This window comes from Procambarus clarkii, chromosome 43 (assembly GCF_040958095.1).
Source record: "Procambarus clarkii isolate CNS0578487 chromosome 43, FALCON_Pclarkii_2.0, whole genome shotgun sequence".
NCBI classification, from domain to species: Eukaryota; Metazoa; Arthropoda; class Malacostraca; order Decapoda; family Cambaridae; genus Procambarus; species Procambarus clarkii.
The window spans coordinates 34,565,913-34,579,571 of record NC_091192.1 but is presented as its reverse complement, the minus strand read 5'-3'; the positions used below and the strand labels follow the sequence as shown (position 1 = coordinate 34,579,571).

The following is a 13,659-nucleotide window of genomic DNA, read 5'->3' as shown; positions in this document are numbered from 1 at the left end:
GTCTACAGGAAAGACTGCTACCAATATATATATATATATATATATATATATATATATATATATATATAATTATAATCTGTCTTTCTCTCTCTGTATGTATCGAACTTCTCTGGAGCAAGAAAGCAAGACACACACGCACACCTCACGTCCACACTTGGTCTTGAGGCACTGGGCCGTCAGGTGTCCGCCAACTACCGGAAGCCACAGTTACAACCATTCAGAGGTCAGGAGGAGCGGAGAGGCGTGCCAGCGGGGCCACCCTACACAAAACTCCTCTATGGGGGGGGGGGGGAGGGGGGAGAGGCCAAATTGCATGTGTTGTAGCGGGTGACAGCGTCGGGTCACAGTGATGGAAGCTTCAGGATTAACTGGCTAGGGTGGAGTGTAAATGGAACAGCGCAGAGAAGGAGCTTAACCAACTTTGGAGATAGGAGGGTGTGAGGAATGGCCCCCCCCCTCCCTCTCACCCCAAGATGGGGGAGCCTAGACTGAGGTGGAGAGAAGGGGGGGGGGAAGGTTTGTTAAAACCCCATGTGTTGTTAAGTTGGTATTGCCACGTTGTGGTCACTTTAAGTTACTATGTTATTCAAAGGGCTGATAGTTAAAAAAAATACAACTAGCAAACGCCTCCAAGTGCACTACCTGGGCTGACGCAACAACTATGCCAGAACCCTAAGTCAGGAATCACTGGGACTCGTATTTAATTCTGGGGAAGAGGTTTCACGTCACTAAGTGTGGGAGCTACAGAGACAGTCACTCGCCTGTCATTATGTACTCACACCCAGACTGTGCCACGAGTGACTCCATCTGCCTCCACCTTGCTCTGGTGTCCTCTCAGTTACGTCCCCCTCTCTCTCTCCATTAATGAGCAGGCAGGATACCTTTTATCTCTCCTTCTCTTATAAAAAATCTCACAGAGGCCAAGACGAAAATTTTCTTTAAACAAACTTTTAATACACAGATGCACAATAAATCAAAATTATACCGCAGGTGAGGTCCTCGACTCACATTATGAGTCTGGACTGTAGCCTCGACCTGGACCCTCACAGTCCAGGTCGAGGCTGAACTGTCTTGCACATGTATAAATATTTTTTTCTATATATTTTTGTTCTTTAGATTATAAGAGTTCTTACATTCTTGTAATGTATCTATATCAATCAATCTATATATCAAACCCGCTTGCCAGGCTACTACTCTAGTAACGTTAATATCTGCTTGCTATAATCACTTAACATGAATGTACACACACACAAATCACAATAGCGTGATGTATCAAATGAGGAATTCCACAAGGGCCGTGATTTGGGTTCGAACCTACTCCCGGGATGATCCCAGACGCGCCTTAGTCAACTGTGCCTCGACACGGTTAAAAGAATTGTAACCTGGCACCTGGTTGACAGAGCCCGGGTGCACGGGGGCAATTGTGTGAGCCTCGGTTTGTGCTTCGGAGAAGCTGCAGGATCCTCGTGATGGCAGCAGCACTCCAGGTTGCAATTATTTTAACCATGTTGTGGCACAGTTGACTAAGGCGCGTCTGGGACTATCCCAGGAGTAGGTTCGAACCCTCATCACGGCCCTTGTGGATTTGCTCATAAATATATGATCTCAATGAGGAAATCAATTATCCAAAAGGATGGTACAACAGTATAAACCCTTCATCAGAGTGTCCTTCACATCACTTATATCAAACCAACACATCCAAACACATTCTCTTCTCAACAATATATTTATCACCTTTGTCAACATTAATAATCACTGCCTCAGTAACTGCTGTTCCTCCTTAGTTTCTCCTCGTGACAAATTATGCCTTAAACACTAGGCTTCTCTTCTAGGGTGGATTAAATCTTGTAATCACCATCAATATCAAAATACATGTCAGTGAAGAACATATAAACACCGTGGCCGCCTTTCACTACGTGACACATATTAATTACAGCTCCAGCAAGCAGCTCCAACAAGCAAATACAAATGGGAAACTGGTGGATCACAACTATGGATCAATCCTCCTTTACTCAAAGGCGGATGTCCCTCAGGCAGATTATCCTCATAGGCCAGCAACACTTCCTCTGACAGGTTATCCTGGGAACTAGCATCTCAACGTACACACGAAACTGTAATTTTACATGTAACAAAATAGTCCTCCTCCACAAACAATTTAAATATTTTTTAAACAATTATTTCACAAGACTTTCCACACACCACTGTTGGTGGTATCTGGTAATCCCCCGTACAGCCACGTGGACTCCCCCGCAGCGGACGACGCCACTCTGGTCTCCCCTTTAGTCACTCACTGGCCGTCCTGGAGAGTAGACGTGTCGCTCCCGCCACCACCTCTGTTACCTTGCCACTCAGTCTTCCAATATTACTTCTTATTCATAACATACATGATTAATTAAGATGACTGAGCATCACTATAAATCAGTGAGCACTTCTCCTCACCGCACCTGGCGGACAATAAGCACTTACCGCTCAATCATGAAGCGAGGCGCTCGTCTCCAGAAACCAAGATGGCGTCTGGGGGGGGTCTACCTTCCTCCAGGTCGCTCACAAATCCTCTCTCGACTGCCACTGTCTCTTCCTGACTTGCCAAACACAATCTCTTGTAGGTGTACCGCGGTGGACACCAGGTCCACGCACCCTTCTGGTTTTAAAATGTCGCTCCCGGGTCCACTGGTCGAGGCTGACACCGCCCTCTTCTGACTCAACTCCTCGCCTCTGGCACCGTTCACTTCCTTCACCAAGCAGCGTAGAGCTGTACCTCAAAACTCCCAACGCGACGAATAGCGTGTAACCTCTTCGAGCATGCACTCACAAGTGACGTCTTCACCAATGGCAGAGCCTCTGCTCGTGACGCGTCACAGCCTTGCTGTCTCCTCATTGGTGGTCAATGATGACCTCAGTCAACTCCTTCCTCCTTGGACAAGTCCGTCGTCGTCGCCATTTTCCCCTCTCCACCTGTTGTCCTGACCAACAAAAGGCCTCCAACCAAGCCTCTTCTCTTACAGACTCTTCTCAACATACCTGGGTGGAACTTTCATCCTAGACAGGATGTGGCCTACTAGACTATCAGAGTTCATTATAGTATGTTATCTTCTCTTGGGTAAGGGTTGGGTGGTACTGGGCTGGTTTGGGAAAGTTTAGGTAAGGTTAGGTAGGGTAAAGTTGGGGTAAGGTTAGGTTGGGTTGGCAATGGTTGGGTTGAGAAAGGATAAGGTGTAGATCCATACCCATAATGTGAATGGCAATAGATCCCCATACCCATCCTGTGGGTAGTTAGTGGACCCCATACCCATCCTGTGGGTAGTTAGTGGACCCCATACCCATCCTGTGGGTAGTTAGTGGACCCCATACTCATCCTGTGGGTAGTTAGTGGACCCCATACCCATCCTGTGGGTAGTTAGTGGACCCCATACTCATCCTGTGGGTAGTTAGTGGACCCCATACCCATCCTGTGGGTAGTTAGTGGACCCCATACCCATCCTGTGGGTAGTTAGTGGACCCCAAAGCCATCCTGTGGGCAGTTAGTGAACCCCATACCCATCCTGTGAGTAGTTAATGGACCCCATACCCATCCTGTGAGTAGTTAATGGACCCCATACCCATCCTGTGGGTAGTTAGTGGACCCCATACTCATCCTGTGGGTAGTTAGTGGACCCCATACCCATCCTGTGGTAGTTAGTTGGACCCCATACCCATCCTGTGGGTAGTTAGTGGACCCCAAAGCCATCCTGTGGGCAGTTAGTGAACCCCATACCCATCCTGTGAGTAGTTAATGGACCCCATACCCATCCTGTGAGTAGTTAATGGACCCCATACCCATCCTGTAGGTAGTTAATGGACCCCATACCCATCCTGTAGGTAGTTAATGGACCCCATACCCATCCTGTAGGTAGTTAGTGGACCCCATACCCATCCTGTGAGTAGTTAATGGACCCCATACCCATCCTGTAGGTAGTTAGTGGACCCCATACCCATCCTGTGGGTAGTTAGTGGACCCCATACCCATCCTGTGGGTAGTTAGTGGACCCCAAAGCCATCCTGTGGGCAGTTAGTGGACCCCATACCCATCCTGTGGGTAGTTAATGGACCCCATACCCATCCTGTGAGTAGTTAATGGACCCCATACCCATCCTGTAGGTAGTTAGTGGACCCCATACCCATCCTGTGAGTAGTTAATGGACCCCATACCCATCCTGTAGGTAGTTAATGGACCCCATACCCATCCTGTAGGTAGTTAATGGACCCCATACCCATCCTGTAGGTAGTTAGTGGACCCCATACCCATCCTGTGAGTAGTTAATGGACCCCATACCCATCCTGTAGGTAGTTAGTGGACCCCATACCCATCCTGTGGGTAGTTAGTGGACCCCATACCCATTTCGTGTGCGGTAGTGGAACAGGTTACAGAGGCACATAATGGGACTCAGCAACTGAACCCCATAATTCATTAGGCAAGGCAAGTGCCAGTCTGATGAGCTAGGTAGAGAGTTAGACGTATATATACCAATACTGTGTTTTATATAGTACAAGTGGTTGGAAAAGTGAACCACAACAGTCTCTGAGCTGAGCAGTTTACACACTGCATCATTCGTGTAAACTCACCATGATCCCCTGACACATCCATTGGGCAGCGTGGGAAAGTTTACAGTCACCAGCATGCTGGACCTCCACACAGTAAACTTTGGACATTTGCAATTAAATTATCTCTGAATTCTGAAATTCTTTCACATTAAATTGTATAGTGAGGTAAAGTGCATGAACAGTTCTGCTGAGAGAGATTACACGCAGTGAGATCTGCTTCAACATGTCCTCTAATTTCCCAGAGCTTTAGTAAACTCGCTGTAAACTCCCAGAGAATAGCCAAGCTAGACTGCCTTCATTCTAGCAGTGGTAACATCCAGAAGTCTGCCTCCTTTGGTGGATGACCCATAGATGTGTGACCCTTCCTTCAGAAGTCTGCCTCCCGTGGTGGATGACCCATAGATGTGTGACCCTTCCTTCAGAAGTCTGCCTCCCCTGGTGGATGACCCATAGATGTGTGACCCTTCCTTCAGAAGTCTGCCTCCCCTGGTGGATGACCCATAGATGTGTGACCCTTCCTTCAGAAGTCTGCCTCCCCTGGTGGATGACCCATAGATGTGTGACCCTTCCTTCAGAAGTCTGCCTCCCCTGGTGGATGACCCATAGATGTGTGACCCTTCCTTCAGAAGTCTGCCTCCCCTGGTGGATGACCCATAGATGTGTGACCCTTCCTTCAGAAGTCTGCCTCCCCTGGTGGATGACCCATAGATGTGTGACCCTTCCTTCATAACAATATTATGACAGATGGAATAAAATGTGAGAATTTTTCTTTGCCTCAAGTCTACACAATTTCCTTGCAATATTCGGGACATGACTGCCCTCGGGGTGCTCAATGGCGATCCAAGATGGTAATCTCCTCGGCCTGTGAGTGAGGAGACGGATTGGCTAACTCAGCAGTCGTTTCGTGCTTTCGGAGGTCAGTATGGCTTGGTGATCCACAGGAGACCGACTCTAACCCCGATTACCGATGATTATATCTGTGTCTGCCGTCAGTCACAAGCAGTATATCTGTGTCTGCCTTCAGTCACAAGCAGTATATCTGTGTCTGCCGTCAGTTACAAGCAATATATCTGTGTCTGCCTTCAGCTACAAGCAGTATATCTGTGTCTGCCTTCAGCCACAAGCAGTATATCTGTGTCTGCCTTCAGTCACAAGCAGTATACCTGTGTCTGCCTTCAGCCACAAGCAGTATACCTGTGTCTGCCTTCAGCCACAAGCAGTATATCTGTGTCTGCCTTCAGTCACAAGCAGTATACCTGTGTCTGCCTTCAGCCACAAGCAGTATACCTGTGTCTGCCTTCAGTCACAAGCAGTATACCTGTGTCTGCCTTCAGTCACAAGCAGTATACCTGTGTCTGCCTTCAGTCACAAGCAGTATACCTGTGTCTGCCTTCAGCCACAAGCAGTATATCTGTGTCTGCCTTCAGTCACAAGCAGTATATCTGTGTCTGCCTTCAGTCACAAGCAGTATATTGTTATGTCTTGGGGAGTTGTGTGCGATCAAGGATGGCAGTCAGAGGCGGTCCGCGTCACCGGCCCCAGGGGGGGGGGGCAAGAGTGCCCAACATGGTGGTGCCAATAGAAAAAAGGTGCCAACAAGGTGGTTGACGTTCCTTGTGGCACTTCACGGTCGCGCCTTAAAGGCGTTCTGCCCCCCCCCCGGACGCTATTGCTGGGGGAGAGGAAGGGAGATGGATGAGGGCAGGGAGATTGGCCGGGGGAGATGGAGGGTGAGAGATTCATATGCTGGGGATGGGGGTGCCAATATGGGAGATTAGCTGGAAAAGATAGGGGGAGGGGGGGGGCGGCCGAGAGCAGGTTTAAGCTCCTGGGCCACCAGCTGTGGGACGTCTCTGGTCAAATCCTTCCAACGCAGTTTTACCAACACTTTCCTGGTGGTCCGCAGCCCTCCACCCTCGACGACAGTACCTGACCTTAACTGCTGGTATATTGAGTGATTGGTGAAGGCGGGAACGACGTCTTACACCTCTTCTTAGTGCTCTGTTTAACACTGAGTGTGCTCTTTGCAGGTCCTCGTTACAGTAAGGACGGGTATTAGAGGAGGCTTGCTGTGTCCTCTCAGTAGAAGTTAACACATTAAAAATGGCATGGTTAGTAACGAAATACAAATGAGTGGTTCTGGACACATTCAACAAGCTAGTCATACAAGCAGCTTACAGGCACACACACAGCCTTGGTTACAGCACTTTTACAAGTGCTGAATACCCACACAGAGTAGTGACCATTGCCCTGCACGAGGTTATTGACCTCTGGCTTGGTGCAGGCACCATCAACCTCTGCAAAGGTGATCAACTTCTGCAAGGGTTAACTGACCTACCAAGAAATATAATTTATTCCAGGACTAGAGTATACTCCGAGCGTATATTCACCGAAACCAAGTGGTATACTTCTGGGGTCAGGTGATCCTGCTGCTTGGCCGCTCTTAAGAGTGGTGACGGACGAGGGAGAGAGTGCACAACTGCTACAGCTTTAGTTTGGTCTTACTTTATAACGTGCGAATATTTACGTAATCAACTCGGCTCTTCTCTACACGTTTCCTGAATGATATAATGACCCTCAAACATGTGATGTAAAGGTGGCCAGGCTCCTCCCCGACCCTTATCAAGCCCTCGACCACTAACACGTTTAGAGAACTTGTTGACATGATGAGTGGTGTGTGTGTGTGTACTCACCTAGTTGTGTTTGCGGGGGTTGAGCTCTGGCTCTTTGGTCCCGCCTCTCAACCGTCAATCAACAGGTGTACAGATTCCTGAGCCTATCGGGCTCTGTCATATCTACACTTGAAACTGTGAATGGAGTCAGCCTCCACCACATCACTTCCTAATGCATTCCATTTACTAACTACTCTGACACTGAAAAAGTTCTTTCTAATGTCTCTGTGGCTCATTTGGGTACTCAGTTTCCACCTGTGTCCCCTTGTTCGCGTCCCTCCAGTGTTGAAGAGTTCATCCTTGTTTACCCGGTCGATTCCCCTGAGGATTTTGTAGGTTGTGATCATGTCCCCCTTTACTCTTCTGTCTTCCAGTGTCGTAAGGTGCATTTCCCGCAGCCTTTCCTCATAACTCATGCCTCTTAGTTCTGGGACTAGTCTAGTAGCATACCTTTGGACTTTTTCCAGCTTCGTCTTGTGCTTGACAAGGTACGGGCTCCATGCTGGGGTCGCATACTCCAGGATTGGTCTAGGTACTCCAGGTACTAGGAAGGTACTAGGTACTAGGTACTAGGTACTCCAGGTACTAGGAAGTGACGTAGTGGAGGCTGACTCCATACACAGATTCAAATGTAGATATGATGGAGCTTGAGAAGCTCAGGAACCTGTACATCAGTAGATTGACAGTTGAGAGGCGGGACCAAAGAGCCAAAGCTCAACCCCCGCAAGCAATATTAGGTGAGTACACACACACACACACACACACACACACACACACACACATACACACACACACACACACACACACACACACACACACACACACACACACACACACACACACACACACACACACACACACACACACACACACACACACACACACACACACACACACACACCGTCAGGATACAGCCAGAAACAGCTGCCAGACTCCAGGTTTCATCCCCGGTAATAGCTACAATAATTTCCGGATGACAGGTCGGTGAGGGTGTTGCAAGTTTGCTCTAGTCAGCAACATTGCAACACACACACACACACATATAGTAGATATTAAAGAGAAAAATAGGCGGAGTTCCGACTAGAAAGGCGGGGCCCAAGCGCTAACGGCTCGATCCATCATTCACAAATACACTAAAAGTTGCCCCCCAGGGGATGGTACGTATACCCCAGTTTAAGAACCCTTTGGTACCGACCACTCGGTCCACAGTGACAGATATCAGCTCCGATCTTCGTATTGTCAAGGAAACCAGTTGAAAAATGAGATTGTGCGGAAGTTGGAGGCCAAACTTGCGTTCCTCCTCAAGTTTTCAGCACAGGTTTGATGAGAGCGTGTCGCTAAGGGGGTGGTGGCCGTCGGCTGGTGCTCCTGCCGAAACTTAGACTGGATATCAGGATGTGTCGCCAGCAATTATTCCTTGTCATTCCATTAGAGATGAGTGGAGTGAGGAGCACACACGGGCGAGGGGGTCTGGCTTATTGGTGAACACAGTTAATAAACAGCTTTAAATGGTCATGATCACAGGACGTAATCTTTGGTGGAATGTGGAGCTGTTTGTGGTTGATGGAGCCACTCTGGTGAGGTGGATGGTGAGGGTTGGGGGTGATGGAGCCACTCTGGTGACGTGGATGGTGAGGGTTGAGGGTGATGGTCCCACTCTGGTGAGGTGGATGGTGAGTGTTGAGGGGTGATGGTCCCACTCTGGTGAGGTGGATGGTGAGTGTTGAGGGGTGATGGTCCCACTCTGGTGACGTGGATGGTGAGTGTTGAGGGTGATGGTCCCACTCTGGTGAGGTGGATGGTGAGTGTTGGGGGTGATGGTCCCACTCTGGTGAGGTGGATGGTGAGGGTTGAGGGTGATGGTCCCACTCTGGTGACGTGGATGGTGAGTGTTGGGGGTGATGGTCCCACTCTGGTGAGGTGGATGGTGAGGGTTGAGGGTGATGGTCCCACTCTGGTGACGTGGATGGTGAGTGTTGGGGGTGATGGTCCCACTCTGGTGAGGTGGATGGTGAGGGTTGAGGGTGATGGTCCCACTCTGGTGACGTGGATGGTGAGTGTTGGGGGTGATGGTCCCACTCTGGTGACGTGGATGGTGAGTGTTGGGGGTGATGGAGCCACTCTGGTGACGTGGATGGTGAGTGTTGGGGGTGATGGTCCCACTCTGGTGACGTGGATGGTGAGTGTTGGGGTGATGGTCCCACTCTGGTGACGTGGATGGTGAGTGTTGGGGGTGATGGTCCCACTCTGGTGACGTGGATGGTGAGTGTTGGGGGTGATGGTCCCACTCTGGTGACGTGGATGGTGAGTGTTGGGGTGATGGTCCCACTCTGGTGACGTGGATGGTGAGTGTTGAGGGTGATGGTCCCACTCTGGTGACGTGGATGGTGAGTGTTGAGGGTGATGGAGCCACTCTGGTGCCGTGGATGGTGAGTGTTGAGGGTGATGGTCCCACTCTGGTGCCGTGGATGGTGAGTGTTGAGGGTGATGGTCCCACTCTGGTGACGTGGATGGTGAGTGTTGGGGTGATGGTCCCACTCTGGTGACGTGGATGGTGAGTGTTGGGGGTGATGGTCCCACTCTGGTGACGTGGATGGTGAGTGTTGAGGGTGATGGTCCCACTCTGGTGACGTGGATGGTGAGTGTTGAGGGTGATGGTCCCACTCTGGTGACGTGGATGGTGAGTGTTGAGGGTGATGGAGCCACTCTGGTGCCGTGGATGGTGAGTGTTGAGGGTGATGGTCCCACTCTGGTGCCGTGGATGGTGAGTGTTGAGGGTGATGGTCCCACTCTGGTGCCGTGGATGGTGAGTGTTGAGGGTGATGGTCCCACTCTGGTGACGTGGATGGTGAGTGTTGGGGGTGATGGTCCCACTCTGGTGACGTGGATGGTGAGTGTTGAGGGTGATGGTCCCACTCTGGTGACGTGGATGGTGAGTGTTGAGGGTGATGGTCCCACTCTGGTGACGTGGATGGTGAGTGTTGAGGGTGATGGTCCCACTCTGGTGACGTGGATGGTGAGTGTTGAGGGTGATGGAGCCACTCTGGTGCCGTGGATGGTGAGTGTTGAGGGTGATGGTCCCACTCTGGTGACGTGGATGGTGAGTGTTGAGGGTGATGGAGCCACTCTGGTGCCGTGGATGGTGAGTGTTGAGGGTGATGGTCCCACTCTGGTGACGTGGATGGTGAGTGTTGAGGGTGATGGAGCCACTCTGGTGCCGTGGATGGTGAGTGTTGAGGGTGATGGTCCCACTCTGGTGACGTGGATGGTGAGTGTTGGGGGTGATGGTCCCACTCTGGTGACGTGGATGGTGAGTGTTGAGGGTGATGGAGTCACTCTGGTGACGTGGATGGTGAGTGTTGAGGGTGATGGTCCCACTCTGGTGACGTGGATGGTGAGTGTTGAGGGTGATGGTCCCACTCTGGTGACGTGGATGGTGAGTGTTGAGGGTGATGGTCCCACTCTGGTGACGTGGATGGTGAGGGTGATAGAGCCACTCTGGTGAGGTGGATGGTGAGTGTTGGGGGTGATGGACCCACTCTGGTGCCGTGGATGGTGAGTGTTGAGGGTGATGGAGCCACTCTGGTGCCGTGGATGGTGAGTGTTGAGGGTGATGGTCCCACTCTGGTGACGTGGATGGTGAGTGTTGAGGGTGATGGAGCCACTCTGGTGCCGTGGATGGTGATGGTTGAGGGTGATAGAGCCACTCTGGTGCCGTGGATGGTGAGGGTTGAGGGTGATGGAGCCACTCTGGTGACGTGGATGGTGAGGGTGATACAGCCACTCTGGTGAGGTGGATGGTGAGTGTTGGGGGTGATGGACCCACTCTGGTGCCGTGGATGGTGAGTGTTGGGGGTGATGGACCCACTCTGGTGCCGTGGATGGTGAGTGTTGGGGGTGATGGACCCACTCTGGTGCCGTGGATGGTGAGGGTTGAGGGTGATGGAGCCACTCTGGTGACGTGGATGGTGAGGGTTGAGGGTGATGGAGCCACTCTGGTGACGTGGATGGTGAGGGTGATAGAGCCACTCTGGTGCCGTGGATGGTGATGGTTGAGGGTGATAGAGCCACTCTGGTGACGTGGATGGTGAGGGTTGAGGGTGATGGAGCCACTCTGGTGACGTGGATGGTGAGGGTTGAGGGTGATGGAGCCACTCTGGTGACGTGGATGGTGAGGGTGATAGAGCCACTCTGGTGACGTGGATGGTGAGGGTTGAGGGTGATGGAGCCACTCTGGTGCCGTGATGGATAATCCTGGCTCAGGTGATGGATCGACTCTGGTATATATAAAAAAAGCTTGTCAATACAAAAAGTTTTGGTAGTGCGTGAATATTGTAAATTAAAAAAATTCTTAAAAAAAACGAAAAAGTAGAAATAGTGAAAGCTTTTCAATATTTTCTGATGCCACAAGTCCTAATGGGAGGGAAGGTGATGGGGGGGTCTAGGGTGAAGGGGGTCTAGGGTGAGGGGGTCTAGAGTGAGGGGGGGTTCTAAGGTGAGGGAAGGTGAGGGGGTCTAGGGTGAAGGGGGTCTAGGGTGAGGGGGTCTAGAGTGAGGGGGGTTCTAAGGTGAGGGAAGGTGAGGGGGTCTAGGGTGAGGGGGTCTAGAGTGAGGGGGGTTCTAAGGTGAGGGAAGGTGAGGGGGTCTAGGGTGAAGGGGGTCTAGGGTGAGGGGGTCTAGAGTGAGGGGTTCTAAGGTGAGGGAAGGTGAGGGGGTCTAGGGTGAAGGGGGTCTAGGGTGAGGGGGTCTAGCGTGATGGAGGGTTCTAGGGTGAGGGGGCGTCCAAAGTGAGGGGCGTCCAGGGTGAGGGAAGGTGAGGGGCATCCAGGGTGAGGGGAGGTGGGGGGCGTCCAGGGTGAGGGAAGGTGAGGGGCGTCCAGGGTGAGGAGAGGCATCAGGGACCAGGAGAGAGCACGTCACGGAGGCTTGTGTAAATATAGAGAATAAAAGGGGCAAACAGTGGTGGGGTTGGCTGCAGGTGTGGAGGACAAGGAGCTGGGACGTGAGGACAAGGAGCTGGGACATGAGGACAAGGAGCTGGGACGTGAGGACAAGGAGCTGGGACATGAGGACAAGGAGCTGGGACGTGAGGACAAGGAGCTGGGACGTGAGGACAAGGAGCTGGGACGTGAGGACAAGCAGCTGGGACGTGAGGACAAGGAGCTGGGACGTGAGGACAAGGAGCTGGGACATGAGGACAAGGAGCTGGGACGTGAGGACAAGGAGCTGGGACGTGAGGACAAGCAGCTGGGACGTGAGGACAAGAAGCCGGGACGTGAGGACAAGGAGCTGGGACGTGAGGACAAGCAGCTGGGACGTGAGGACAAGGAGCCGGGACATGAGGACAAGCAGCTGGGTCGTGAGGACAAGGAGCTGGGACGTGAGGACAAGGAGCTGGGACGTGAGGACAAGCAGCTGGGACGTGAGGACAAGTAGCTGGGACGTGAGGACAAGGAGCCGGGACATGAGGACAAGCAGCTGGGACGTGAGGACAAGGAGCTGGGACGTGAGGACAAGGAGCTGGGACATGAGGACAAGCAGCTGGGACGTGAGGACAAGGAGCTGGGACATGAGGACAAGCAGCTGGGACGTGAGGACAAGGAGCTGGGACGTGAGGATGGAGTAAAGCAGCAACTTGCCCAAACACTTAAACCATCAGGGGTTCGAACAGGGACCCGGGGCATCGCAAGGGAGTGGCCAAACAAGCCAATAACCCTATCAATACTTGGCAACCAAGCTACAGTCCAACGCTCTCTCTTGAACGAGAATCGAACCCTGGACTCATGTTTGGCCGCTCCAGCACGAACACCTACTCCATCACCTGGAGTTGGTATGTCGGTTATTGACAATCCTTGCTGTGTAAGGTGGCCAGCCTGTGGCCTCGTTGAGGAGGTGGCCAGCCTGTGGCCTCGTGGAGGAGGTGGCCAGCCTGTGGCCTCGTGGAGGAGGTGGCCAGCCTGTGGCCTCGTAGAGGAGGTGGCCAGCCTGTGGCCTCGTGGAGGAGGTGGCCAGCCTGTGGCCTCGTGGAGGAGGTGGCCAGCCTGTGGCCTCGTGGAGGTGGTGGCCAGTCTGTGGCCTCGTGGAGGTGGTGGTCAGCCTGTGGCCTCGTGGAGGTGGTGGCCAGTCTGTGGCCTCGTGGAGGAGGTGGCCAGCCTGTGGCCTCGTGGAGGAGGCGGCCAGCCTGTGGCCTCGTGGAGGTGGTGGCCAGTCTGTGGCCTCGTGGAGGTGGTGGCCAGCCTGTGGCCTCGTGGAGGTGGTGGCCAGTCTGTGGCCTCGTGGAGGAGGTGGCCAGTCTGTGGCCTCGTGGAGGTGGTGGCCAGTCTGTGGCCTCGTGGAGGTGGTGGCCAGCCTGTGGCCTCGTGGAGGTGGTGGCCAGTCTGTGGCCTCGTGGAGGAGGTGGTGGTGA

The 13,659-nt window shown here is 52.3% G+C and overlaps 2 protein-coding genes across 5 annotated transcripts in view; one reads left to right on the top strand and one right to left on the bottom strand.

Annotated features, from left to right (window-relative positions):
• The window catches only part of pHCl-1 (pH-sensitive chloride channel 1), a 545,535-nt gene that overhangs the window by 210,181 nt on the left and 321,695 nt on the right, over nt 1–13,659 (top strand). The gene's annotated exons all lie outside the window — the stretch shown is intronic.
• The window catches only part of LOC123755682 (mucin-6-like), a 39,133-nt gene continuing 34,231 nt past the window's right edge, over nt 8,758–13,659 (bottom strand). The window contains exon 5 of the mRNA XM_069299947.1: nt 8,758–11,530. Coding sequence (XP_069156048.1) covers nt 8,758–11,530 — 2,773 coding nt within the window. The remainder of the gene's footprint in view (nt 11,531–13,659) is intronic.